General features: G+C 46.3%; 3 protein-coding genes across 3 annotated transcripts in view; 2 read left to right on the forward strand and 1 right to left on the reverse strand.

The window, feature by feature from the left end:
- Window positions 1–6,031, reverse strand: part of ankfn1a (ankyrin repeat and fibronectin type III domain containing 1a) — a 108,191-nt gene extending 102,160 nt beyond the window's left edge. Inside the window, 4 exon segments of the mRNA XM_085361129.1 lie at window positions 363–598; window positions 5,284–5,292; window positions 5,578–5,817; window positions 5,916–6,031. Of these exon segments, the coding sequence (XP_085217255.1) occupies window positions 363–598; window positions 5,284–5,292; window positions 5,578–5,817; window positions 5,916–6,031 (601 nt within the window).
- A 4,765-nt stretch (window positions 6,032–10,796) lies between these two features.
- Window positions 10,797–15,839, forward strand: LOC146627471 (uncharacterized). Its single transcript, XM_085361130.1, has 8 exons — window positions 10,797–10,844; window positions 11,299–11,410; window positions 11,618–11,828; window positions 11,927–12,014; window positions 12,092–12,183; window positions 12,270–12,434; window positions 15,501–15,592; window positions 15,727–15,839. The coding sequence occupies exons 1-8, from the start codon at window positions 10,797–10,799 to the stop codon at window positions 15,837–15,839; spliced, it is 921 nt and encodes a 306-aa protein (XP_085217256.1).
- Window positions 15,840–21,449: 5,610 nt separating this feature from the next.
- Window positions 21,450–24,355, forward strand: tmem100a (transmembrane protein 100a). The gene is made up of 2 exons (XM_085361131.1): window positions 21,450–21,551; window positions 23,205–24,355. The coding sequence occupies exon 2, from the start codon at window positions 23,248–23,250 to the stop codon at window positions 23,722–23,724; it is 477 nt and encodes a 158-aa protein (XP_085217257.1). The 5' UTR covers window positions 21,450–21,551; window positions 23,205–23,247; the 3' UTR covers window positions 23,725–24,355.
- The last annotated feature ends 570 nt before the right edge of the window (window positions 24,356–24,925 follow it).

Below are 24,925 nucleotides of genomic sequence, written 5' to 3' on the forward strand. Positions count from 1 at the left end.
CCAGTATCCTCCTCTGAGCTCTTCCTCTCCTCCTCCTGCCTGGTGGCTCCACCTTCATCCTCCACCCCCTCCTTCTGTGCACATGAGCTGCCCCTCTGATGGACTCGTTTCTGATCTCGTCCCAAACGCTACCTGATCAATCTCTTCTCAGCTTTAAATGTTAAAGCATACTGCTGATTAGAACGTTACCTAGGCAACCGAGCGAGCGATGCTTCAGTTTAATGCCCTCTTAGAAAGTCAGACGAGTCAGATCTGACCTTTGACCTAATCTCACTGTCTGTGTCCATGTAGACGTTCAGAGGAGCATGTTTACTCCAGGCAGGAATGAGTTTCTCACACACACACACACTGGCTGTTGTTACCTGAAGAGGTCCAGTGGAGTCCTCCAGGACTGGCAGCGAGACGCCGCCGCTTCCTGATGCTGACGCCACTGTGGGAGGCGGAGTCTCCTGCGTGAGTGCCATAGCTGGACCGTGAAGCGGCAGCAGCGGGAGGAGATGCAGGGGTGGAGGAGAGGATGGGGAGGAGGGGTGTGGACAGACAGGTCGCCTCCTTCGTCAGAGTGGGCGTGAGGAAGGCGGAGTCTCTTTCTGACGACCTGCAGGGATCCGAGGAGAGAAAAGTCAGCACAAAATAAACACGACACGGAGAACTCCTCCTCTAGCTGTTGAAGCAACTGGAAACACTTTATTCAGGAATACTGTGACGAAATATCCTGTTTTCATCAACACTTTGGGAATAAAGTATCCACACGGCATCCCTGCCACACCAACGCTGCAAATCGTGTAAAAACCTGGAAGAAGTTTAATGTATTTCCCATTAGACGAACACAGGAACATGCCGGTGTTAGTCAGAGCACCGCACTGAGCTCTGGTCACATCAGAAATCCAGCTTCCCTGCAGGGATCAGGGAGCAGTGTGAGCAGACTGCGAGAGCTTCAAACAGCAATCGTTTGAGCGCTGAACGCGACCCTGAGACGTGCGGGACGGAAAGGTAACCACCACAAACCAGCTGGTACCTGTCCTCGGAGACAGCAGCTGCACCGTGATGCTCGGATCAGATGCCGTCCCTTCTTCTTCCTCCGCAGGAAAAGATCCAGCAGCCGAGCCCAGCTCAGCATCCGAGGACACGCGCTTCAGCAGATCGCTGCAGAGCACTGCGCCCTTCACCGGACGGCCACAGCCGGAAACAGCGCTGAAGGAAAAGCTCCTGTCAGGTGTTCACTGCCCAGCAGGGGTGTTACCTTACCTGTGTGTGTGCGCGCAGGGGGACAAAGGCTGGGTGAGGAGAACGGAGAGTCGAGCGTTTCTGAGCCTGCTCGGCATCAGCGTGGGTCCAGATCTGTACAGAGCGCGCTCAGACGCACACCTGAGTTCTGCACACGTGAAACAGCTGAGCGAACAGAGCATGAGTCAGTGAAAGGTGATGTCTGTAGATTAGGGCTGAACGATTATGGAAAATAATCTAATTGCGATTTTTTGCCCCAATATTGCGATTGCGATGCGATATGCGATTATTTTTTAAGGTCTTTGTCTTCTGTATTATTAAACAAAGACAAGCAATACATCATATAGTATGGCCAATACTATATTACATTAATTTTAAACTGTTCTTTCCTGGAAGACAGACCTCTGTTATGATGACATGAGGTGATGCATGAATTGATGACTGACATTTTTATTTAACTTCTTCAATCACAACAGTATATTTGAACATACACAATAGTTTATTTTTAGCTTACAAACATCTGGGCCCTGTGCTTCGTACGTCGCTTACTACATCCAAGATCAAATGAAACATCCAAGACCAAACCATCGCGCTAACCGTGAGCGCGCTAATCCGGTTCCCCGAACACACCTGCTGTTGACGATTAGTACAGCTGGACGCAGTAATGTGACATCACTGGGTGTCGTAAAAGGGGCTACGCATCGATAGTAGAAACATTGATCGGCAACCCTCTGATTGGTCGGCGAAAATGTCGACGGAGCGCGCTCGGCTCGGTATTTTTCGGCAGCAGAGCAAGAACTCTTGAGTGAGGGATTTCAGGAGTTTCAGAGTTTAATCAGAACGCAAGGGAACACTGCAAAGGCTGCAAAAGCAAGGAGAGAGGGCTGGCAGGAAGTTGCTGACAAATTAAACTCGTAAGTAATTTAATAATAACAATAATAATGGAGTGGATTGATATAGCGCTTTTCAAGGCACCCAAAGCGCTTTACAATGCCACTATTCAGTCACTCTCACATTCACTCACTGGTGGAGGCAGCTACGGTTGTAGCCACAGCTGCCCTGGGGCAGACTGACAGAAGCCAGGCTGCCATATCGCGCCATCGGCCCCTCTGGCCAACACCAGTAGGCGGTAGGGTAGATTTATTATATTACACTATATTATCCAATATTATATTACATTATATTATAATATGTTATATTTTATCCTCTTTCACATTAGAGCCACGACAGGACCCACTAGAACATGGGAACAGGTAAAAGTGAAATATAAGAATATTCTATAGAATGGTAATATTTATCACTTATACTTTTAGTCTCTTGGAAAGAGACCCTGAAATACTCTGTTTGTTTGTTCATAACAGCAACCAAGAAAAGGGCAGAGCAAAAAAAGACAGGTGGTGGTCCTGCACCCCCTCGTCAACAAGTTGGTTAAGTAAATAATACCCTCACGGGAAAATCGATATCTCTCTATGAGCACACTGTCGCGCTGAGCTAAAGGATCCTGTCTATCCCGCAATATACGCTGAATTCTGAGGACTCTCCTTATCAATCTTGCACCTTCCGCAATGGGTGGCTCGCGTATACGGACAGGACATGGCTGCGACAGACTTCCCAAATCCACCTTCGCTTTTATAGCCGTGGTCTCTCATCTTGATTACACGAAGTAATTTACAATTACTACTCTGAAATATGAATTAAATCTGTAATAATCACATACATGTAATAGAATGTTAATAGTACATTTCCCTTTTTTAGGAAATGACCTGTGTGAAATCAATAAATGGATCAGGTGCTGCATTATCTTTAGTTACATTGATGTTATTTATTTATGGTGAAACAGTGGTGGAATATCGCTGTTGCTTTCGTATGAATGAAGCGGACATACCTGCGTGGCCGCGATCTAATCCTGTTTACATAAAGTAAACCTGCTCCCCAGCAGGTTTACGCTTACGGCTCTGTTGCTATGACAGCAAGTCCCGGATGGGCTTCGGGGAACCGAACGATCCAGGATCACGCGAAATCGTCAACAATCTCATCCAGCTAACTCACTTAGCGCGGTACGAAGAACAGGCCCCTGAGCATAAAGTGCTGACAAGGAACCCTGGTGTAAACATTAAAATGAAAGTCAGTACAATGTGCAGATTGCAGAAATATACATAAACAAAATCAGTGGCTTTACCACACTCAGTTTTTCGACATCTGTGAACTACTAGACAGTCATTCAATTAAAAAATAATATTAAATAAATAAAACTAATAAATAAAAAATACACACATCTTACTGATCTCTGCAGTCAGTAACATTACACATAAAGTGCAAACATAATAGCAATTGTATAAACACACACACAAACACGCCTTTAAAGTTTAAAGGCGTGAAATTGGACGGTCTAGTTCTGATTAGCGTCACCGCTGTCTCGGTGGAGTTTAATAAACTCGGCCGTCTGCTTCTTGCTATCTAAAATATAACCAGACACTGGTGTAAATTCTCGACTGTCTCATACTTCTGTTTAATAAGTTTTCTGTTTGACGTTTAGTCAGCTGTGTGAAAACCAAGGAGGAACCCACCCGGGGGATTAATAAAGTTTTATTTTATCTAATCTAATAACTTTAATCTCAGCCAAACCGATTTACTCACGAACAAACAAAACACTGAAAAAAGCCCAACAATAACATTTTTAGGTTGTCTAAGTGACTTATATATTACGTTTAACCCGAGCAGCGAAACTCCGCGGTGATCTGAAAATGATGTGCCGGGAGTTGTGCCGTTCTCGGCCGCATCAGTAACCCTCGAGCTCCCGGCTAGCTGTCGAGCTGGTGGGTAGCAGACGCCTCTGAAAACGTCGAAGCACTTTTGCAAATATGGGATATCTTGATAAACCGAGCAGATATTTGATGTTTACACAACTACTTTCTCGCCTGAAAATATGTTAAAAGTTTATTTTGTGACCCTGAAAGATTAGTATGAGTAATTTTAAAACTTAGTAGCGGCCGCCATTGCTGGAAACTGGAGTTTGGCTGGGCCGCGCTATGAATTCTGGGATATGGTAGTAATTTGGACAGCCTTCGGCGCGTCGCTGTGACGTAATCGGTCTACAAATGCGGCCTCAGGAGGATGCAGCCCATGAATTTGGACATGTCCAGAGTATAATCGCAGCCTTTGCGGTTAGAAAATTGCACTTGATCATGTCGCGATATTATCGCAAATGCGATATATCGTTCAGCCCTACTGTAGATGTTCTCTGTTCTCCAGCCAGCAGTACAACAACCACATCACTGTCACGCTACCAGCAACAGCAGTCGTTAACGTCCTGTCCACGGACACACCATAAGGAGGAGCTCTTCCTGTCATCAGGCTTGGAGGGAATGAGACATGGACTCATCCACAGGGGCTTTGTCTACACCGAGCTGCTCTCTAGCTCACAGTCACAGTCTGAGGAACGAGACAGGGATCGAACCTGCAGCCATCCCGTCCACAGACGCCTGCTTAGAATCAGTCTTCTAAACATGTTTTGGACCATTTAGAAACCGTGCACGAGATTCAGGAAACACATGTCACTGTGCAGGAAGTGGGAAACTGTGATGGGGAGCAGCTGTGTTCTTTGAGGACGGTGAAATCTGTCAGAGAGCCCTGACAGAAACTGGAGTCTGTGGATCTGACACTGCACTGACTGTTTCCTGCAAAGAAACCAACGAAGCTCAGACAGCAGGACCTGGCTGGAAACGGATCTGTGAGCGTGACAGGGAGGACCTTCCACTCGGCAACCTGCTCCTATAGTTCGTCTGAAGAGCGTCCAGCTGCTGCAAACACTCATAATGACCCCACTTCCACACATTAGCTGTACATTTCCTCTCTATAAACAGCACTGTTTCCCCTCGGGCTTCCTGCAAGCTTATCTTTGCCTACAGAACCGCCATCTCCACGGTGCCAGGCGAATGCTTCATGAGCTCCAATGTTTCTGCAGGACGAGCGGCAGGATCCGCCTGTGCCCTGACAAAGACGTCTGACAGACCCGCCCGAGGCTCTCTAAAGTTAATCCTGACACTTCGAACACACGACAATAAACTTCTGTCTTTTGTTTGGACCCAGCAGCTGCTTCAAAACTCCAAAGATCAGCTCAAACACGCAGCATGATCCTGTTTATAGACGGACAGTGAGAAGGTTGAATGGCAGAACATTTTCCCTCAAAGGATCTCTTTAAAGTTTCATTCAAAGCACCAAAGGGCCTGATTGGTTCCTCTGTGCCACAGCGCTCCACCGTTATCCAAAAAACCCTGAAATCAGCAAACTTCATGGAAACGGCCTCGAAATAAACCCAATGAAAAGCATAAACAGGTGAGCTGGGGTTACCTGTCGATTTCTCCCGGCTCGCTGCAGGTGGAGCGGCGGGAGTTTGAAGCCAGCGACGAAGAGGAGGAAGCCGGGAGCGAGTTGGCGGAGTGGAGGGACGCACGTGAGGAGTACGAGTTGGAGGAAGAGCCCGAGGAGGTGTGGGTGGAGTCCAGAGGCCTGGAAAGCAGCAGTGAGGACGGCATGCACAGCCATGTCTCCAGGTCGGAGAACTTGGAGTAGCTCAGCATCTCCAGGACGCTGTGGGAGGAAGGAGGTGGAGTTACAAAGGAATCGACACCACAGCAAAGGATAAACAGGTTAATGAAAACCAATCAGCCCCTGAGAATTTGGCTCACCTTTCCTCTCCCACTCCTGGGATGTCATCTTTCTCATCAGCGGTTTGAAAGATGCAGGAAGTCCGGGAGTCACGTGATGACAGCAAAACACAGGAGTTATCAGAATCCACGGACATCTTCGGCCATATCTGCGGGACATCAAAGAGGGGGAGTTAAAACAACAACAACCTTCACACAGGTGTGCAGCAGCTCTCTGTGTACCTGGTGTTTCCCACTAAGACTTCTGTATGCAGCTTCCAAGGCTTAGTTTCTGCAGGTTAGCCCGTTTGTGTGCGTTAGTCCTGCCTGACATCATTACCTACCAGCCTGTTAGCCAGGTAGTGGTTTTTGTGACTGCATGTAGGCCTGCACTCTCTACAAGGTCACGCTGTACGAAAGTCTCACCTGGTTAAAGAAATGTTAACAGACATTTGTTTAACTTACTGTCCCTGTTAACAATCCTACAAATTCACTCTGCTAATAAAGAAATGTTACTTAAACGGAAGCTTGTAGCATTGGCTTGTTAGGTGGTCATGAGATCGAAAATGTGACGTCAAACCCGCAAAGGATTGTGGGTACGAGTGGTAAGCGGTACTAGCGCACGCAGGCTTTCACGTGAAAACAGTCACACAGCGATAAAAAGAAACAAAAAATGGCAAGAAGCTGTTGTGTTATTAGCTGCAACAGCCGGTCGCATGACAGCCACGGGAAGCCGACGGTAAAGAGATCGTTGTTATCGGATTCCGTCGTGGAAGAAAAATCGTTCAAACCGAGTTTCCGAAGTAACAAAGAGGCGACGGACGGCCTGGATTGCAGCCGTTCGAAGAGCAAATATAACGTCCCAGAACGCTGCAGCTCACAGGTCAGTCTGCTCCAAGCATTCCCACAGAGGTCAGTCTGCTGTTGTAGTTATTACGTCATTTATCATAATTGGTGATGTAGGTTACAAATAAGTCTTAATTTGAATTGAATTCGTTGCTTTGCTGCTTTGTTCACTGTGGCTTTGCGGGCTAATGTTTGTTGTTCTTTGTAGGAAAAGCAGCCTACAAAATGCTGGGATGCGATCCAGACTGGGCCCCTCTGTCAGCCTGGGTTTCAAGCTGCTACCACAGCCAGATCTGATTGGTGAAGAGAGAGCGAGATCAAAACAGCCACGTCTGCATATATGCGCCCAAGTGTTGTATGAAGCAAGTGATACTGTCTCAGTTTGTTGTTTGATGTTTTGTTTTTGCATTGTTGATTTGTTTTTCAGCGAAGCAGCTAATAAAGCTGATGGATTTCTACAATGTTGCCTCTTTGCTGTGAGATTCTGTAACAGAATGAAACAATGATGCCAGTAATAAATAAAGACAATGAATTGAATGAATTACCAAACACTTATTTTATTTCTATTGGATCTGAAAATGTTGTGTAACACTACAACCTGAAACGACACATAGATGCGTTGGCCTGTAACAGCAGCTGTGAGATGGAGTCGTCCAAACCACCAAAGAAAACTGGAGCTGGGCTTGTTGCAGGATCTGATGCTACCAAACATGTTGTGAGTGTGTGCGCTCTCACTTAGGACCATATAATAATAAACGTGATGAAAGTTGTGCAGCACGCTGACGTCCTTACTCCACTCTGTGCTCGTGTGGGTCTGACCCTTTCACTCCTTTGATTTCTTCCTCGTACTTTCTTTGACTCTTCGTCACGTCTGTCTTCGTGCGGAGCTGCCGAGTTCTCCGTTGTTTTGTACAGAACTGTTTTTGGGGCAAATAAAATGCAAGTGGGTTAATGGTTACCGGTGCTGGAAATGCTGGCGCTTGATGCAGTGTTTTGATTTTGTTGCCACTCGTACCCACAATGCAATGCGCGAAAGTCACGTGGTCTGTCGATCTCATAACACTACTTTGGTAATTGTGTTAGCTGGTGAACTACTGTTAAGAAACTCGTCTTCATTAATTAGTTATTGCAGAATTACAATATCCAGAATGTGGAGTTCTAAGTTGAATTAGCAGGTTTCATCTTATAAATTAGCTGTTTAATTAGTAATGCTGCTTGTTACTTTGGTTGACGGTATCTTACGGGTCAAACCAGTTAGTTGGTTAGCTGGTAAGTGGTGGTAACAGTCACACTGCATGGCAGTCAGATGATATTAGCTAACATTAGAATAGAATAATCCTTTAATTGTCCCACAAGGGGACAATTTGGTTCAGCTTGTAATGCTTTGTTCATGCTGTTAGCTAGCATAGTGGAAAAACTAGTTAATGGAGAGCCAGCCATGTTGTCATGGCAACCAATGGTACCACTGTATGTGTAAAACAGGCTAATTTAAAGTCTAATTTCTAAACAGGCTAATTTAAAGTCTAATTTCTAAACAGGCTAATTTAAAGTCTGTTTAGAAAGAAGAAACGTTTCCGGTGAATTTTCATCTAATCTGAAGACTTTTAGTCACGTTTACTCTCGGTGGTCTCAGCCTACGCTTACAGGACTACAACTTGTCAGCTTGTAGTCCTGCTTTGCTAATCTTGGTTGCTGTTAACGTTGCCAGGGAAACCTGAGGGCTCAACCATTACTGCGACCCCTCGCTGCCTTCTTTAGTAATTACTTGAATTTGAGGAGTTATCCGAAGTTTCCCGGTAACTGTCTGTGAACGTGCGCTCGCGTGCGTCAAACACGGCGCAGCTGCGCGACCACACGTGGCTGATCAGCGGCGCGAGCAGGAAGCACCGGCGGGAGTGATTAACGCCGACTTCCTGTCAGCAAACGCTGCCCAAACAGGCCGATGTTCGCGCAAACTCTACCGTCTCTGTCCTCGCTCTGCTGCGCGCGGGTCCTCCTCTTCTTCTTCCTCTCCTTCTTCCTCTTCGGCTCCCAGCACAGGAACATCTGCTCAGGCCGGGATCCCGCCTGGAAACGTGTCTTTGTCCTGCCCCGTGTAAAACATCCCAAAATACAGGCAGCCAGGCCGGAGCGGCTCACATTTCACTGCGGTCAACTCTGCGCACATCTGGAGCACGGCCGGGCCTCAATACTGCTGCGACTGCCACTCAGACAGCCAGAGCCCAATTAACTGGGAGGAGTGAGGAAGAGGGGCCCAGGGAGAGATTCAGTATCTCCCGGTTCATCTGTTTACTTCAGCTGGAGGAGGGACAGACAGGAGGAGGAGGGGATAAAGGAGGACCGAAGGATGAAGTTAAGGACGGAGGAAAGAGGAACTGAGACCACAGCAGGGAGTAAATTAAAGGAAGAAGATGAAGGGGAAAGCAAAACAAAACATGGAAGAAGTTATCAAAGGGAAGAAATCACAAAGAGCAAAGAAGGGAGGAATAAAGGAATGAGGGAGAAGAAACAAGGATGATGGAAGGACAAAACAAAATTAAAAAAAAGAGGAATGCGGGGAAAAGTACCAGATCAAAGAAAAAGACAACATTAACTGAAAGGAACAAGCAGGGAAGGAAAGATTTGTAAAGAAACAAGGAGAGGAAGTAGGATGAGTTCAAGGAAGGCAGAAACGAATTGAAAGGAAAGGAAGGAAGGACAAATTTAAAAGAAAGAATGAAATGGAATAACAGACAGACGTGAGGAGGGGGGGCTATGAAGTGAAGGAAACAAAGATGTGAGACAAAATGTATGGGCAAGGACAGAAATGAGTCAAAAAGAAGGAAGGAAAGAAAAGGAAGCAGTTAAGCCACAAATGATGGGATGCAAGTAAAAAGGGAAAGAGGAAGGATTGAAGAAAGGAGAAAAAAGGGATTAAAGGAGGAAAGAGATGAGAAAGGACATGTGGGGGAAATCCAAACTAAGTTAAAGAAGGAAATAAGGAAGGTCACGAGGAAATGGAAGAAAATGAATGATAAGTAGAAAAGGAATAAGAACGTGGAGTATGAAGGCATTAAACCCCACGAAAGAAAGGAAAGAGGGACAAGAGGAAAACTGTAAGGGTGGATGGAGGTACAAAAAAGGGAGAAAATAAATAAAACCTGAATGATGATAAAAGGTAATGAAGGAGAAGGAAACAATAAAGGAAACGGCACACACACTGAATCTGTGGGAGGAACAAAAAGTGAAGAAATAACTGACAAAGAAGGAATGAAGGAAAGGTGGAGTGGGTGGGAGGGTGTGAGGAGATAAGAGCGGGCAGGAAGGAGGCTGAATGTTTGCTGTAATCATCCCCAATTTAAACAAACAGCCTCTACAGGTCGAGATACTCGAGTACTCGCCCCCCCTCTCCCTGTCACATGCCTGAGTTTGTAATGCTGAGCGTTTGCTCACGCTGAGCCCAACGCTCAGGCTGCTCAACACTCAGTTTATCACAGTTTGTTCCCCTCGTGGGTCTGTATGATGTCATAGAGAGGGGATGTCCATATCTGGCCTCGCTGATGGGAAACCCCACCTGAAGCATGCAGCAGCTTTTGTAAAAGAAAACCCAGGAACAAACCTGCTTTGAGTGTATTGGCTCAGGGGGAGGAGCTAACAGCGTCCCTCTTTAGGCAGTGGGTGAACAGTGGTGGTGATGACACCGAGGCCCAGAATAAGAGAAGGGGATTATTAAGAACTGGGGTTGGTGCAAAGCCACTCTAGCAGAGAGCTGAAATAAGCAGGTTTTGCATTTCCGATGGGATGCTTTCAGTGGGTTCCACCCTGAACGCAACCCTGTCCACCTGCAGGGGGCGTGGCTCAAAGCAGTGAAGCATTTGTTTTTATCACTTTCTCTTGATTCTCATTTAAATTATTTTTTTGGAAGAACACATAAAATCATTCACTGTCATGTTTGAGCATCTTCGTCTCCTAGCAACAGACTCCTGTCTGAATCTTTTTGGATGTAAACAATCAACTTCACACTAAACCTCTGACAGTACGTTTATTATTGGCTCGCTGTTATTACTGGGTTTGATCGCTGAGGCTTCCTCCTGCATCATGGACGAGTCTGCGTTGGAGCGATACTTCGATGAGTTCATCGCTAACGTGAGTTTTCATTTTTTCAGCTGCTGGTTTAAAAATCAAACCGGTAAACTGCCGCATTTCAGACCTGAAAATCAAACGTGGAGAAAATTTCAACTCTGGTCCACTCGTCTTCACAGAAGTGATTGAATCCAGACACAAGCCTGTTAAGGTCACGCCAAAGTGTATCTTTAGATGATGATGTGCTGCAGTCGTCACAGACTATATACTGAAACTAGCCAGCTAACCTGCTAACTACTAACAGCTGGGTGTTAAACTTTAACCTGACACCACGGTGAACAGTGACCAGTCGTTTCACTGGAGAGGAATTCAGACCATTTTTGAGTTGGACTGATTTCAGGATGTGAAGGTTGGACCTGGAGTTATCGACACTGAGCTTGTTCATTTCTGGACACCACACAGAGCAGAAACATGTAGCACCACGTTAGCACATAGGCAGATTCTCTTCTTGCTGCAGAACCCCAGGAGGACAGAGGATGTCAGCGAGGAGGTCGGCGAGGAGGAGCTGTTTTTCAAGTTATTGCCTGATGAGCTCCTGACACTGAACACGGTCACCTGTGACGATGCAGGTACGACAACAGAGCCGACAACACTCTGCACACGGTGCGATCATGACTGGGTGGAGCGCTGAGCAGTGACCGAGCTGCATCCATATACTGTTAATCCATAACTGCTAATTAGCACTTAGTGACAGTTGGTTTTGGAGCCTCGAGTGGACGTCAGAGGAACTGCAGTTTGTGGTACTTTCAGCTCTGCTGCTCTTGTTCGTGCCTCAGACAGGATCTGTAAGAAGGAGGATCGGACTGCAGAGAGCGGGATCGCCGGCACGCAGTCACGAGACATCAGCTCCCAGAATTCCTCAGCAGAAGCTAAGCCCACGTGTGCGTCCTCCTCGTCTGAACTGAAGGCCCTTCCTGTTAAACCCGGGACCCCGGAGGACCCTGAGACACTGAAGGAGAAGTCGTCGAATCTCGCCCCAGTGATATGGTATCACCGCAGAGATCACAGTCTGCTTCTGTCCAATGACGGCTCTGCGGCTTGAACACGCAGCTGTGACTCTTGTGTTTTTATGTGTTTGCGTGCAGTAACGTCATCTCCACAGTGGACCTGGGCTGCTGTTTGGACCTGAAGTTCATTGCTCGTAGGATGTGGAACGTGCAGTACAAACCACAGGTGCAGAGACCTGAACGCGTGATCTACGTGAAGACATAATAAGCCCGGCACTGGTTTTCATTCTTGCTGTTTTTCAGTATTTCACAGGGATCATCGCTAGGATCCGGGAGCCAAAAGCAACAGCGACCATCTTCCGAACTGGGAAAATCATCTGCCTGGGAACCAAGAGGTTTGTCTGGATTCACATCTCCTCAGACTATGGTGCAGCACGGTGGGTTTCCAACCATCTCCTTGCTTCCTCTTTCTTTTAATAAGTGTGGAGGAGTCGCGCCTGGCGGCCAGGAAGTTTGTCCGCAAACTGCAGAAGTTTGGCTTTCCCGTGCACTTCCTCAACTTTAAGATCCAGAACATTGTAGCCTACTGCCAGACCTTTCCAGTGGATTTAGCAGAACTGCAGAAGGTCCACAAAGGGCAGTGCAGGTCAGGAGATAAGGACTCTGAGTAGAGGCTAGACCCAAACAGGGATGCAGGTTTGAAGCCCAACTTTGAGCACATCACGTGTCAGTCAACGCTACTCTGTGCTAGATCAGGGGTGTCAAACTCAAATACACAGTGGGCCAAAATTCAAATCTGGAACAAAGTCGCGGGCTAACATTAATATTTATTTAAAAAAAAATCTTCCTCCAGATATGAGAATGAATCTTTTCTTATGGACTCGAACACGTTTTGCTGAAAAACTGAATATGGAACAAGCAAAGCTTAATACTAAACAATATATATATTAGCTGTATAATACCAGTAGGCCAGCTCTGATAGTCATTTGGTATGGCTTCGCGGGCCAAATGTAATTAGGCTGCGGGCCAAATTTGGCCCGCGGGCCAGAGTTTGACACCTATGTGCTAGATGATCTGAGACAGATGCTGACTGATGGCACTTGCTTTCAAATTTTGTTGAATATGAATCCCATTTTCTTCGGTCCCCGTGACGATGCTTTAAAGAACTTTAAAGTGGTTCAACACATGATGTGAAATGTGCAGTCACGGATACTTTGAAGCACTTGTGAAGAAAAGATGTAGACGGCATGCAGTGCTGGGGAGTAACGGAGCACATGTACCAGCGTTACGTATTCAAAATACAAAATATGAGTAACTGTATTCTGTTACACCCAAATGGAAAAGACATATATAAATCTTATAAAATTTGTGTCTGTCTTGTGTGAAACCTGTATGAAAAGCATATAAGAGTGAAAACAGATATAAGATCCCTTGAAAAATTATATAATGAAACTTGTATGTTTTGGATACTTACTAAAACAATGTATGAAAGTAATCAGAAAGTGGCCACTTTCATGAGTAATCACATATAAGTTTTTACTATTTCTTTTCCATATGGGCAGTTACTGTTTAAAAAGGTGGTATTCAGTTACTTTGGTTCAAGGTTCAAGGTTCTTTATTTGTCACATGCATAGTTATACAAGTATAACACACAGTGAAATGTAGCCTGACACGCTCCTCGACATGTGCAAAAATGGGGGGGGGGGGGGGGGGGGGCGTGTAGAGCAAGAACATTATATATATATATATATATATATATATATATACACTGGGTGAATGTGCAGTAGTAGCAGCAAGCAGGTGAATTCTGTACATTAATATGAATAGACGTCTGACTATTTTACAGGATAGACAATATAAACATATTTAAAATTAAAGGAATTGAAATGTACATTGTGCCTTGGTTTAGTGTCTGGAAGAGAGTCCTGTCTCAGTCAGTTATAGATGATGTGAGAGGGCGGGTGTGTGTGTTTAGGGCACGGATGGCTTGGGGATAGAAGCTCCTCTTGAGTCTCTCTGTCCTTGCCCGGAAGATGCGGAACCTTCTACCAGATTGCAGAAGTTGGAACAGTTTGTTGCCAGGATGGGACGGGTCCTTCAGTATCTGCGCTGCTCTAGTCCGGCATCTCCTGGTGTAGGTGTCCTGAAGCGGGGGGAGAGCAATCCTGCAGCAGCGCTCTGCTGTACAGATCACTCTCTGGAGAGCTTTTTGGTCCTTCACACAGCTGTTCCCGAACCACGATGTCATGTTCTGTGTGAGGATGCTCTCCACAGCGCCTGTATAGAAAATCCTGAGGATCTTTGGAGAGACCCTGAACTTCCTCAGTTGTCGTACTTTGTTGAAATAAATGGATTACACTCGGTCTTTTTCTTTGGTGGTAATTCCACGCCGGTGGAAACCCAAACAAAACGCGCATTAAGAGGCTCTAATGCCCGAGTCTCAATCTCACGCCCCACGTCACCCCTACTTGCAGCCGCATAATGACGTGAAGAAATATTTTTTAAAATTATTGTTCCAAAAATGATTTAACCTCCTGAGACCTGAACTCTTTCATGGCATGCAGTTTTCTTTGCTATTTGGGTTGATTGGGACCTAAAGAATGTAAAAACAAAGAATTACCAGATTTTCTTTTTCCTAATTTTTGTTTTTGAGAAAAATGAGATCCACATATGAGGACATTTGTTTCAAATTTTGATAGAACAGCGGCAGCATAATGTCCTCGTAAGTGGATATCAGGCCCTTGTAGAGAAAAATGTGATGTCCACACATGTGGACGCCAGGTCCTAGGAGGTCAATATGAAGGCAATAGGCAGAGTGTTACAGGCATAAAGCATGCAGCCTCATGGGCAGTGTGGCCCAGCTGTGAGTAAGCTGTTAAGACTCGACTGTACGCTGTGTTCATGTTTTACTCTGAAACAATAAGCTCCGTTGCAGCAGCCTTTCAACGCCTCTCTCTGTCTCTCGCTAGCAAAGTCGACCCAGACAACAAAGTAAAGCTAGTTTTCAGCTACGAGCCCGACACGAACCCGACGTATTAGCCAGAGGTCCCTTTACTACGGTTCGGAGCCGCAGACCTGTTTTTATATACGCGAGGAATAGTTTTCTATACGAGATCGCTGCAAAAAGTGCAGCCTTACCTAATGTCCACCTACTGTTACTCATTATATTAAGATTTAAACATCTAGCTGGTGTTGGTGTGGAGAGTAACCTTCAGTAATAGTAATAAATCACATTCATGTAGTTGTAAAAAGCTTGATAATATATTAAGTAATCCAAAGTATTCAGAATACGTTACTCACATTCAGTAACGCAATGGAATACGTTACAAAATACATTTTGGGGCATGTAATCTGTAATCTGTAGTGGAATACATTTTAAAAGTAACCTTCCCAACACTGACAGCATGGTCAGTAAATTAGAATTAATGCCATTTTTTGCAGACACCGTAGTGGGAAAGTTCCCAGAATCATCCCGGGCACAGTTCAGTCAGACTGGATAGTAAACGCTTCTAAACTGGCCAGCTCCCACTGAGCCCTGGAGTCGTTTTTCTCCAATATTTCTCTCCCAGTGTGTCTGCAGCAGCCTGTGTTTCGTTGCATGCTACGTAGGAGATCGCTAAACTGTGGAGTGTGTCCTGAAATGATTGTGGAAGGTTTTAGTTTCTACGTCGTGGAAACTGTGAGGTTTTAGTCTGTGTTCTTCTTTCTACAGTTATGAGCCAGAGTTGCATAACCGCCTCATCCTCAACCCGATTACCGGCATCAGAGTGTCCTTCATTTCGGCTGGGTGCATAAATGTGTGCGGTGAGCTTGTCCACACGTCACAGTTCAATTAAAAATGCTGCCCTGTGGTGAAAACTGACTGAAAAACTGACCTTTGACTTTTGTGGACGTCATCATGAGTGTGTGTCCATGAAATATCCTGTGTTACACTCCAGGAGCTAAAACCAGGGCTGAGGTCGATGCAATCTTTCAAACCATCTGCAGAATCCTGAGAGAGTACAGGTGGGAGCGAACATGCAGCGGACCTTTGATTTCAAAGCCAAACTGATGTTAGAGGCAGACATGAATAAACTGACGCATGAGCGCCACTGCACTCCACTGTAGTTCCTGATTGCACCACTAGATGTCAGCACGGCTGCAGGCCGCTCTCAGTCAGTGGTTTAGAGACGTGCAGCTCTCGCCGTGTACCTCGTGTGTGTTTGCATTACTCACTCACAGGTGAGGTCAGGATCACCTGAGAATGAGCAGGAGGCCTCTGGGTGGACGTGACCTGCTGCTCGTCCATCAGAACGGCCAAAACAAGAGTGAATAACACGTCACTGCATCCTGATATCCTCTTAAACAGGTTCGTTATTTACAACCTGCCCTTCATTACATCACTCAACATTCAGTCGGCATGGAGCTCAGATTGGACGGTTTGGGGGTTTGGTCGAGTTTCCGTCATAGTGCATGCTGGGAAGTCTACTGGGATCGGCCTCGTTACCTGACGTTTTACTTTGGTGGGCGTGGCTGTGAGCCTCACCTTTCCTGAGGTGGCAGGAGGTCAGATTCACGATGAGTCATGAAAACGCGTCGTTTGGTGTGTTCTCTGTGACCCACTGACCGCGGGGATGGAGGCCCTTCCTGTCGTGTCTCCAGGGCTGCATCAGGAGGTGAGGTCATCCGGCCGCTGACACGCCCAGTCTGCATGAAAGCAGTGAATTATGGGAACACTTTCTCTCCTTTGAGCCTCTACGTGCTCTTCCTCCACTCACCGTCTGAGGCTCTCAGTCAGTTTCATCTTTTTTTGAGTTTCACATTTTGAAATTTCTTTTTCAGGTTTTTTGGAACAGCGACTGCTCATCGTGTGCTCGTGACCTCCTCGCCTCTTTGTATTTGATCTGCTCGAGCTGTTCGCATCCTGTCACTCTTGCTCCATTTGGCTCATGTCTTTCCCTCTCTAATAACATCCTCGACTTCCTCTGATCCTAATAATACCAAACAACAATCGTCCTGACACTCACACTTCCTGAACTCCCCACTCTCTCTCTTTCTTCTTCGACATCGATGCTCCGTGTTTGCTTCTCTGGTGGAAACGAGCTGAAAGTCATGTTTGAAAGTGTGAAAGTTTTTTTCTGTCCTTGTTTCCATTCTGTGTCCAAACAGGTTATTATGTAACAATTCTGTTAACATGGAAAACAAAATAAAGTCATAGAGGAAATGTGCTCAGTTTGGGTATTTTTTAATTTATTATCACAAACTGCCTGATGAGCTTATTCAGAGTCGCTGCTTTTTAAAAGTTTTGTTTATATATTATATTGCCTCTGACATTTACCACAAGCTCAAACTAGAAATCCCACTCGGGAGACTGAAACTAAAGGGAATGTTTAAAAACATTTGAAATGAATGAAAATAAAAATAAGAAAACAAACAGTAATAAAGCTTGTCTGAACAGAACAAACTGTCTGTTTTCTCCACAAAATCCAAATGTCTAAAAAACAGAAACATTTTTTGAATGAATCCACGTTTCTGAACTGAGCCGGCAGCAGGAGGAGGTCGGGGTCGATGGAGGACATAAAAAGACCTTCAGTGACGGCGTTTCATGTTTTTCTGAGTTCTGCAGCTGTAAAGTCTGACAGTTAAATTCAACCCAACAATCATATGACCCCCTATGAGCAGCACTTTGGTGACAGTGGGAAGGAAAAACTCCCTTTTAACAGGAAGAAACCTCCGGCAGAACCAGGCTCAGGGAGGGGCGGGGCCATCTGCTGTGATTGGTTGGGGTGAGAGAAGGAAGACAGGATAAAGACATGCTGTGGAAGAGAGACAGAGATTAATAACAGATATGATTCAATGCAGAGAGGTCTGTTAACACAGTGAGTGAAGAAGAAACACCCAGTGCATCATGGGAATCCCCGGCAGCCTATGTCTATTGCAGCATCACTAAGGGAGGATTCAGGGTCACCTGGTCCAGCCCTAACTATATGCTTTAGCAAAAAGGAAAGTTTGAAGCCTGATCTTACTGTCCTGATGAGCGCTGAAGGGAAAGTTCATTTAGATAAAGCTTCCAGATCTCTGCCCAAACAAGAGCCTGGAGGCCGTCTGACCACGAGCTGCAGATATCAGAATCATCATCTCCTATTGACTGAAACAGGCTGTTTGAGCTCCTGTCTCTTTACCCTCCTCCAAACACACTTTGTTCTGATTGGCCATCTTCTGGAAGCCTGCTGATGGAGAAAGTTATCTGAGAGGTTATGTGACTGTCAGGTGACAGCAGGACATCAGGCTGGACCAAACGCAGGTAAGAAGGAGCTCACCACACAGTGAGCATTTAAACTGAGTCCAACAAGTACTTTTTGAAGTTTTCTCCAGTGAATTATCAGAAAACCTGTGGATGCCATTAAGTTCCTGCTCCTCAGTGCTTTGAGGCCATTCAGTGGTTAGCGTTAGCTTCTGGTTTACTTCTGCACACCTGCATGTGCAAAATGCCTTCATGGAAAATTCAGACTCCACAAGTTTTTTCTTCGTCCTGTTTCCAGGCTTCAGCAGTTTGGCCGGCCTCGCGGGGCCGCTGCTGTGACTGCACACTTTTAGTCAAAAGGGTTTTTTTTTAGCAACTGGGAGCTGTGAAGGTCCAAAAATGCAAAGTCAACTTTTCCACTTTGTTGTGAGCCAAACAACATCAGCATGTAGGATTACAAAGCACACCTGTATTCACAGGAAGGAAAGCACGAACTCGGAGCTGTGAGCTCCAATAGCTGCTAACTCACCACTTTACATGCACGGCCTGCAGCCATCTGTTGTACAGAGGAAGCACGGGAGGACGTCTCCGGAGACTCGGATCCAAAGCAAATAGCTCACATCATCCCTGACCCAGAAACGGATCTGGGAAGGAAGTGATTTAGCACTCGGGCGCCGTGCCTGGACGAGTGTCCCAAAGGTCAGGAAGAAAAATCAATCAACCTCCGAGGCTTCATTAGACACTTCATTTCGCCCCGATTGCTTTATCTGAGCAGGAAACGAGAACTTAAATCACTTCCACACGAGCTGAAGCTGAGACTTTAAGTCGTCTTCTCGTCCACAGGTCATAAAACTGATCTAGAAGCAGGAAAGTGCCTGTGTCAGATTTACGAAGCAGTTTACTGTAAAAATCTGTCATGGTGAAGTTTCACAGGCAGGCAAAAGCCTCATCTCCACTCCCGTCTTTACCCGTGAGTCAGCACAAATGCTGAACCCAAACTGCACATGTGGGAGTCTGAGATGCTGTGAAATGACCCACATCAGGCAGGGTTCTCCTCTCTTGGTCTCAAGGCCCCCCTGTTCCGATTCAAAGGGCTCATCGGGGGGCTGAGGCCCTGCTGTGACCCCTCATCAGCAAACGCCTTTGCAAAAGTCTTTCAAGGGCTGAAAATAAGGCCAGATGTTCCCAGCTGCTCTCAGCAGGTCACAGACTGAAGTCGCTGCCGTCTCAGAGGAGAAGCTGACACATGGGTATTCACAGACGCGGACTAAAGCTTTCTTGGCTGCTACCTCAAAGCACACTGTGCGCTGTCTATCTTGCGTGCTGCACAATATCGTTTATTATTTAGTAAATATTGATATCTATGACTAGCTAGTTTATTGTGATGGTGCTTTGTTTTCTCTATTATTATGTTGCTCTTTGTTGTTTGCTGTCTCCTCTGTTTGTTTTTTTTGTTTGTTTGTTTTTTTTTCTCCATACAGGTGACCCAGGAGTTCTTTTTTTTTTCTCTCTCTTCCCCCCCCTTCTCACCGTCTCTTCTCCCCTTTGGTTTTCTTTCTTTCTCTCCCCCTCTTTCTCTCATTCATTCCCCCTGTCCTATTTATTATAAAAAAAAAAAAAAAAAAAAGACAAAGGATGAACTGAAGCTCTGCCATCACGTAATGTCACATACTGCTGTTTCTGATGTCATTTAGAAAAAAAAAAAAAAAAAAAAAAAGAGGAGAAGCTGACATTCCTGCAAATAAAAATAAGGAGCTGCTTTTTGTCTGAACTGTAGCATCACATGAAAGCCGAACAGGCCACACGTGTCCACACTCAGACATCCGTCCTGCTGCAGCAATCCTAAAAAAGCTGTTCTCTCTTCCTCTCCTGGTTGGAGACAAACTTTATCCTGCAGTCAGCAGAACGCAGCAGACTCAAGTGCATCTGAACTTTTCCTTTCTCCTAATGTGGGCTGCACCTGCATCTCATGAGCTTGCTGTTCCAGATGTTGACCTGCAGACTTCCATGAGGTCAGAACCACAACCACCTGCTGACAGCCAATCACGTAACCCGCTAACTAACTTGGAAAATAAATAAACCTGCACAGGTGCGGTCTGTCGCTCCCTCAGTGTGTCTGAAAACGCACAACAGCAAAGCAGTGCCAAAAACTCTCAGACCTGTACACGGATAACCAAACATATGATTTCTTACTGCCTCACAGAGCTATGATGTGGGAATTCGACTTTATTTCAATTTATGCTTTATTTTAAGGAAAATTCCAGTTTCCTTTAAAACACGTTATTAACATAATTTAGGTTTCGTCTTGCAGCGAATGAGCTGAACATGAAGTAAAACGGTGCACACGTCAGAATCATCATCATCAATCTCACATTTTTAATAAATAATCAAGTATGTAGAAGTATTATTAGTGCAGCTGTGGCATAAAGCTTGCAGGAGGCAGTCTCATCCATTTGTTAAGCACTGTGAAAAAATAAATTATTGCTGTATTAAAAATGTTGTTGAATATGAAGATACCATCTTGTAAATAAGATGCAATCAGTGTGAAACTAGCACTGAATGAAACATCCACAGCTCGCTGCACCCATGTTAGGTCGTTATCTTTGCTTTGCGCCACGATGATGATTCACCCATTAGCATTTAGGATTATGTGACATACGGAAGAAATATGGCGTGCAAGCAAGTCGCATTCCTTTAGTTAATAAGTTGAATACGTGACTGAGTTTGAGCCTTTCAGGCCCTGTGGTCATGTCCGGACGAGCGTGGACGTGAGTCTGTTCAGACGGTAAACAAAGTTCAGCTGATTGGTCCCAGATGTTAACACGAGTTTGCAGCTGCAGCACGGAGGCTCCCGCGCTCGCTGCCGATGTGGAGGAGCTTTAACTCCGGGGCGGAGGTCCTCTGGAGGAGTCTGCAGTCCCAGTAAGTAATGGTAACCATCAGGTTTTTTCATCATGCGTGCATTATTTTTCACTTTAGGTGAGTATTGTATTTATTAGTCACACTTTCCAACTGCCTCTTCAGACCTGGAAGCTACGTCTTAACCCTCGTTTGATCCTGGCAGTGCCGTTTCACATGACACGTTTGGGGCTCATCTGTAGCTGGACAAACGTGACCAGGCTCTGCACAGGTGTGTTTCAGTCACAGGTGTAAGAAGGTGACGCCTTTTTAGAGTCAAACAAGTCAGAGCAAAGAAAACCAGCAGCCTTTTCAGATTCCAGATGTTAGCCTGTGTTTTAAAGACAAATGTGGGAGTAGCTGTGGTGTCAATGCTGCAGAGCTGACAGACAGGAGAGCAGCTGAAGGAAGGAAAGAGTTAAACCTCTGCTTCCTCCTCGGGTAGGAGGTGGTATGGAGGGGTGGGTGTGGCGGCGGTGGTGGGGGACCTCTTCTTCTATTGATAGCCACGTTCCCCCCGTTTATTCCTGCAGTGAGGACGATGCAGAGCAGCGAGCCAGAGGAGGCTCCACGCCGAGGAGACCCCGACCTGCTCAGACTCAAACCGGCGCTCTGAGGGATGGACGGCTGCTCGCTGACACAGTAAGTGCTCCCAGCTTTCCCGTCTCCACACAATCACAGCAACAGCCGGGACTGTTTAGTCACGCAGGCTGCTGGAATGTCGGGAAAGTCCTGATTTCAGGGAGGAACGTTAAAGCCTCGTCCTCTCTCTGTGGAAGTCAGGCTGCAGGAACGACTGTCTGCATTTTTAAAGCTGCTTCTTCTGGGATTTTATTTTTCTTGAAGCAGATTTCATTTGACACTGTGTGCTGTTGTATCAATAATAATGTTATTTCTGCAGCGCAGCAGCTTTCAAACACAGTCACAGACGGTCTGTGTGTTGCAGCTCCAGCAGTGAGTCAGTCCCCACAGACTCACACGTTCATTTCCCCTTCATCACACCTGTACGGAGGAGGAGAGGCGGCTGTAACGCACCTGTGTAAAGGTTTGACAGGTGGGAGGTGACAGCTTCAGGCTCATGTAGTCTCAGGCAGTGTCTTTACCTTACAGTAACGAGCACCTCCAGGCGACCGTTGTTGTGAGCTGCTCCATACAAACCAAACTGACCTCTGCATGTGACATTACCTGACCAATAACCTGGCTGCTGTGAGGTCACTGCACACAAACAGAGAAGCAGACGGTCACAGCTTCAGCTCTTTCAGGTTTGCGGCATTCGATCGTGCGCAGCGGTCTGAGCTCTGCACTCTGATTGGACCGCTGCAGAGGGCCGAATCTGCTGTGACTCCTGGAAAGGTTGCGTTAACACACCTGAACCATTCAGACCAGCAAACCACCAAAACGTCTACTTCTGTAGAGACGCTCTCACCCACGAGGATCAATCAGTTAATCATCATTAGCAGCTCTCGTGGCTACTTACCCTCTAAGTGCTGGTGAGGACGGCCTTCTTTCACACACTCGGTGTTGTTGTTCTATATCAGAACATTTTTAAGATGATTTTTTTGTCATGTCCTCTCACGCCCTTTCCAATCAAAAATGATTCAGTTAGAGATCTTTTATCTCTGATCCAGTATTTCCACATATTTCTGCAGTGATTTGGTGTGAGCTGTTCGGTGTGGCAGCCGTAGAGATGTCTGCTTCTCTGGACTATGGCAGGTCTGAATGACACCGCTCTGCTCAGAGCATCTCTCACAGTCACTCCAACGCGTCTTAATGAAAACGAGCTGAGCTGCAGCAGAAAAAGTCGTTGATTAGGAGTGAAAATAATGAGGTTACAGCGGGGCCGGGCCCTCGTTACGCCTCGCATCATTTCCTGTGATCTTTCACTTTCAGGCCACTCTCAGGCTGCCCTCCCTCTGCCTCACGTTAAGGCTTCGTTTACAGCAGAGGCTCTCGCTTCCGCTCGGAGAGACAGATGTCGCCACAAAGTGTGCCAGCGCCTCAACGAGCCGCTGACGCGTTGTAACATTTAATCTGTGAAAGTCGTTAGTTTGGCCTCGTTTCCACTCGAGCTCTGACCCAGCGACCCGCGTGATCCCAACCTGGTGCTGCACACATGGTCAGAGGCTGAAGTCAGGTCACCGTGAAGGGAAGGAGGCGTTGATGTGTAGCAGCTGTTTATCTTCTTGGCTGATGGTTTTAAACCAGCTGTGGAATAAAACAAAGTGTAACAATATCAGACATAAACGATGCTTTAATGTCTTTGATGTAACCAAAAACTTATTTCTGACTTCACAGCTAGCTGTTCTCTGATTGGCTGATCCCTGACACCTGCATCAAGATGGCTCACCTGTTCCTCGCCAGCAAGATCACAATGCCCGATGACCTCCACAGCAAAGGTGGCGGTGGCAGGGTCCCCCGGAGCGCCATGAAGGTGCCGCCGTCCATCTCCGCCGAGAAGCTGAGCCGGGACAAGCCCAGGAAGGATCGTAGAGTCGTCGTGACAACGCACGTCCCGCATGTCAATGAAGTCCAGCTTACAGCGGCGACGGGCGGCGCCGAGATGTCCTGCTACCGCTGCACCATCCCGTTCGGCGTGGTGGTCCTCATCGCTGGCATTGTGGTGACGGCGGTGGCCTACACCTTCAACTCCCACGGGTCCACCATCACGGTGCTGGGACTGGTGCTGCTGTCTGTCGGGCTGGGGCTGCTGGGCGCCAGCGCCATCTGCTGGAAGGTCCGACAGAAGAAGAAAAAGGACAAGCGACGGGAGAGCCAGACCGCCCTCATGGCGAGCCACGGGTACTGCGTGGTCTGAGCTCAGACCTCTGAAGTGAATAACAACACAAACTAACAGGATTTGAGACGCTTTACAAACTGCAGAGACCTCGCTGTGCTGTTTCCTCCTGCAGCTGACGCGAGGACAGCCACAGATGTGAACGACGAGCAGAGCGAAGGACGCGTCTCGGACAAAACATTACTAATGGAGACGCCTTCATCAGCTGGAGGTGTTGGATGAGGAAAAGCTTGCTTTATTGCTGACACTAAGAGATAAATAACACGTCATTAATTTTACAAATATGCTGATAAACCAATTTTTCAAGCAGAAATTCAGAATATTTTCAGGTCCCAGCTCCTCAAATCTGCCCGATTTCTCTGATTTATCTGTCGTCGAGGTTCTGGAGTACAAACATGTGAACCTCCAAACACCCACCCTGCACTGGGGGCCCATTAGAGGAGCCCTGAGCCCAGACAGGTGACCCGGTGGGTGTTCAAAGGTCTGGGTAACAAAATCAAAGCCCCTCAGGTTTATTGTTGGAGCAGGTAAATGGATTCGATCTAATTATTGCCAAAACATCAATTTTCTCAAAGACATAACTTAGCACGTTTGTAGTTTCCACACAGGACACGTTAGGATTACGGCTGATGCTTTTATTCTGAAAGTACCTGCAGCTGTTTTAGTGACATGAACCTTTAAGTGTTTGGCTTCAAAAAAATAAGATTTTGGATAATATGAGTGTTTAGTTGACAACTTCTTAAAACTCATTTATGATGCACAGTATCTAACTAAAGCTGCTAATAAGCTATAAAAGACATTTAAAGGTACTCTAACGTATACGTTTCTCTGAGTTTGTAGCTCTCGTCGGTCTAATTTGTGGCCTCTGACGTTTCCCCGGGATACACAGAGCATTCCTTCGGGACATGTCATCATGGTTTGATGTTTCTGGGTGAGACTGTGTTTCCCTCTGATGTTGGGTTCAGACTACAGGGAGCGTCGGATTAGATGGTTTTGCGTCACATTGGGTCATTAACATGTCACGAACATAAACATGACAATCATCGCTGCTCGCTGTGTTTCACAACCTGATAAAAGTCTCTGCACACGAGGACCGAGGGACCAACACAAATGTAATCATGTGCCGTGGCGTGCGCGGCAGAGCTCTCAGACCGCCGAGGACGACTTATCTGTGTTTCCGTCTGAATCTGAAAACCCGTTAAAAACCCACGAGGCGACTCAG

This window comes from Diplotaxodon limnothrissa, linkage group LG8, assembly GCF_057381915.1.
Source record: "Diplotaxodon limnothrissa isolate DT_005_m linkage group LG8, D_limnothrissa_male_GT1.1, whole genome shotgun sequence".
Classification (NCBI taxonomy): Eukaryota; Metazoa; Chordata; class Actinopteri; order Cichliformes; family Cichlidae; genus Diplotaxodon; species Diplotaxodon limnothrissa.

Coding starts and splice junctions, on each gene's coding strand:
- LOC146627471 (XM_085361130.1), top strand. CDS start 10,797: ATGGACGAGTCTGCGTTGGAGCGATACTTCGATGAGTTCATCGCTAAC. Junction 10,845..11,298: donor TCGATGAGTTCATCGCTAAC/GTGAGTTTTCAT, acceptor TTCTTGCTGCAG/AACCCCAGGAGGACAGAGGA. Junction 12,015..12,091: donor ACGTGCAGTACAAACCACAG/GTGCAGAGACCT, acceptor GCTGTTTTTCAG/TATTTCACAGGGATCATCGC.
- tmem100a (XM_085361131.1), top strand. CDS start 23,248: ATGGCTCACCTGTTCCTCGCCAGCAAGATCACAATGCCCGATGACCTC.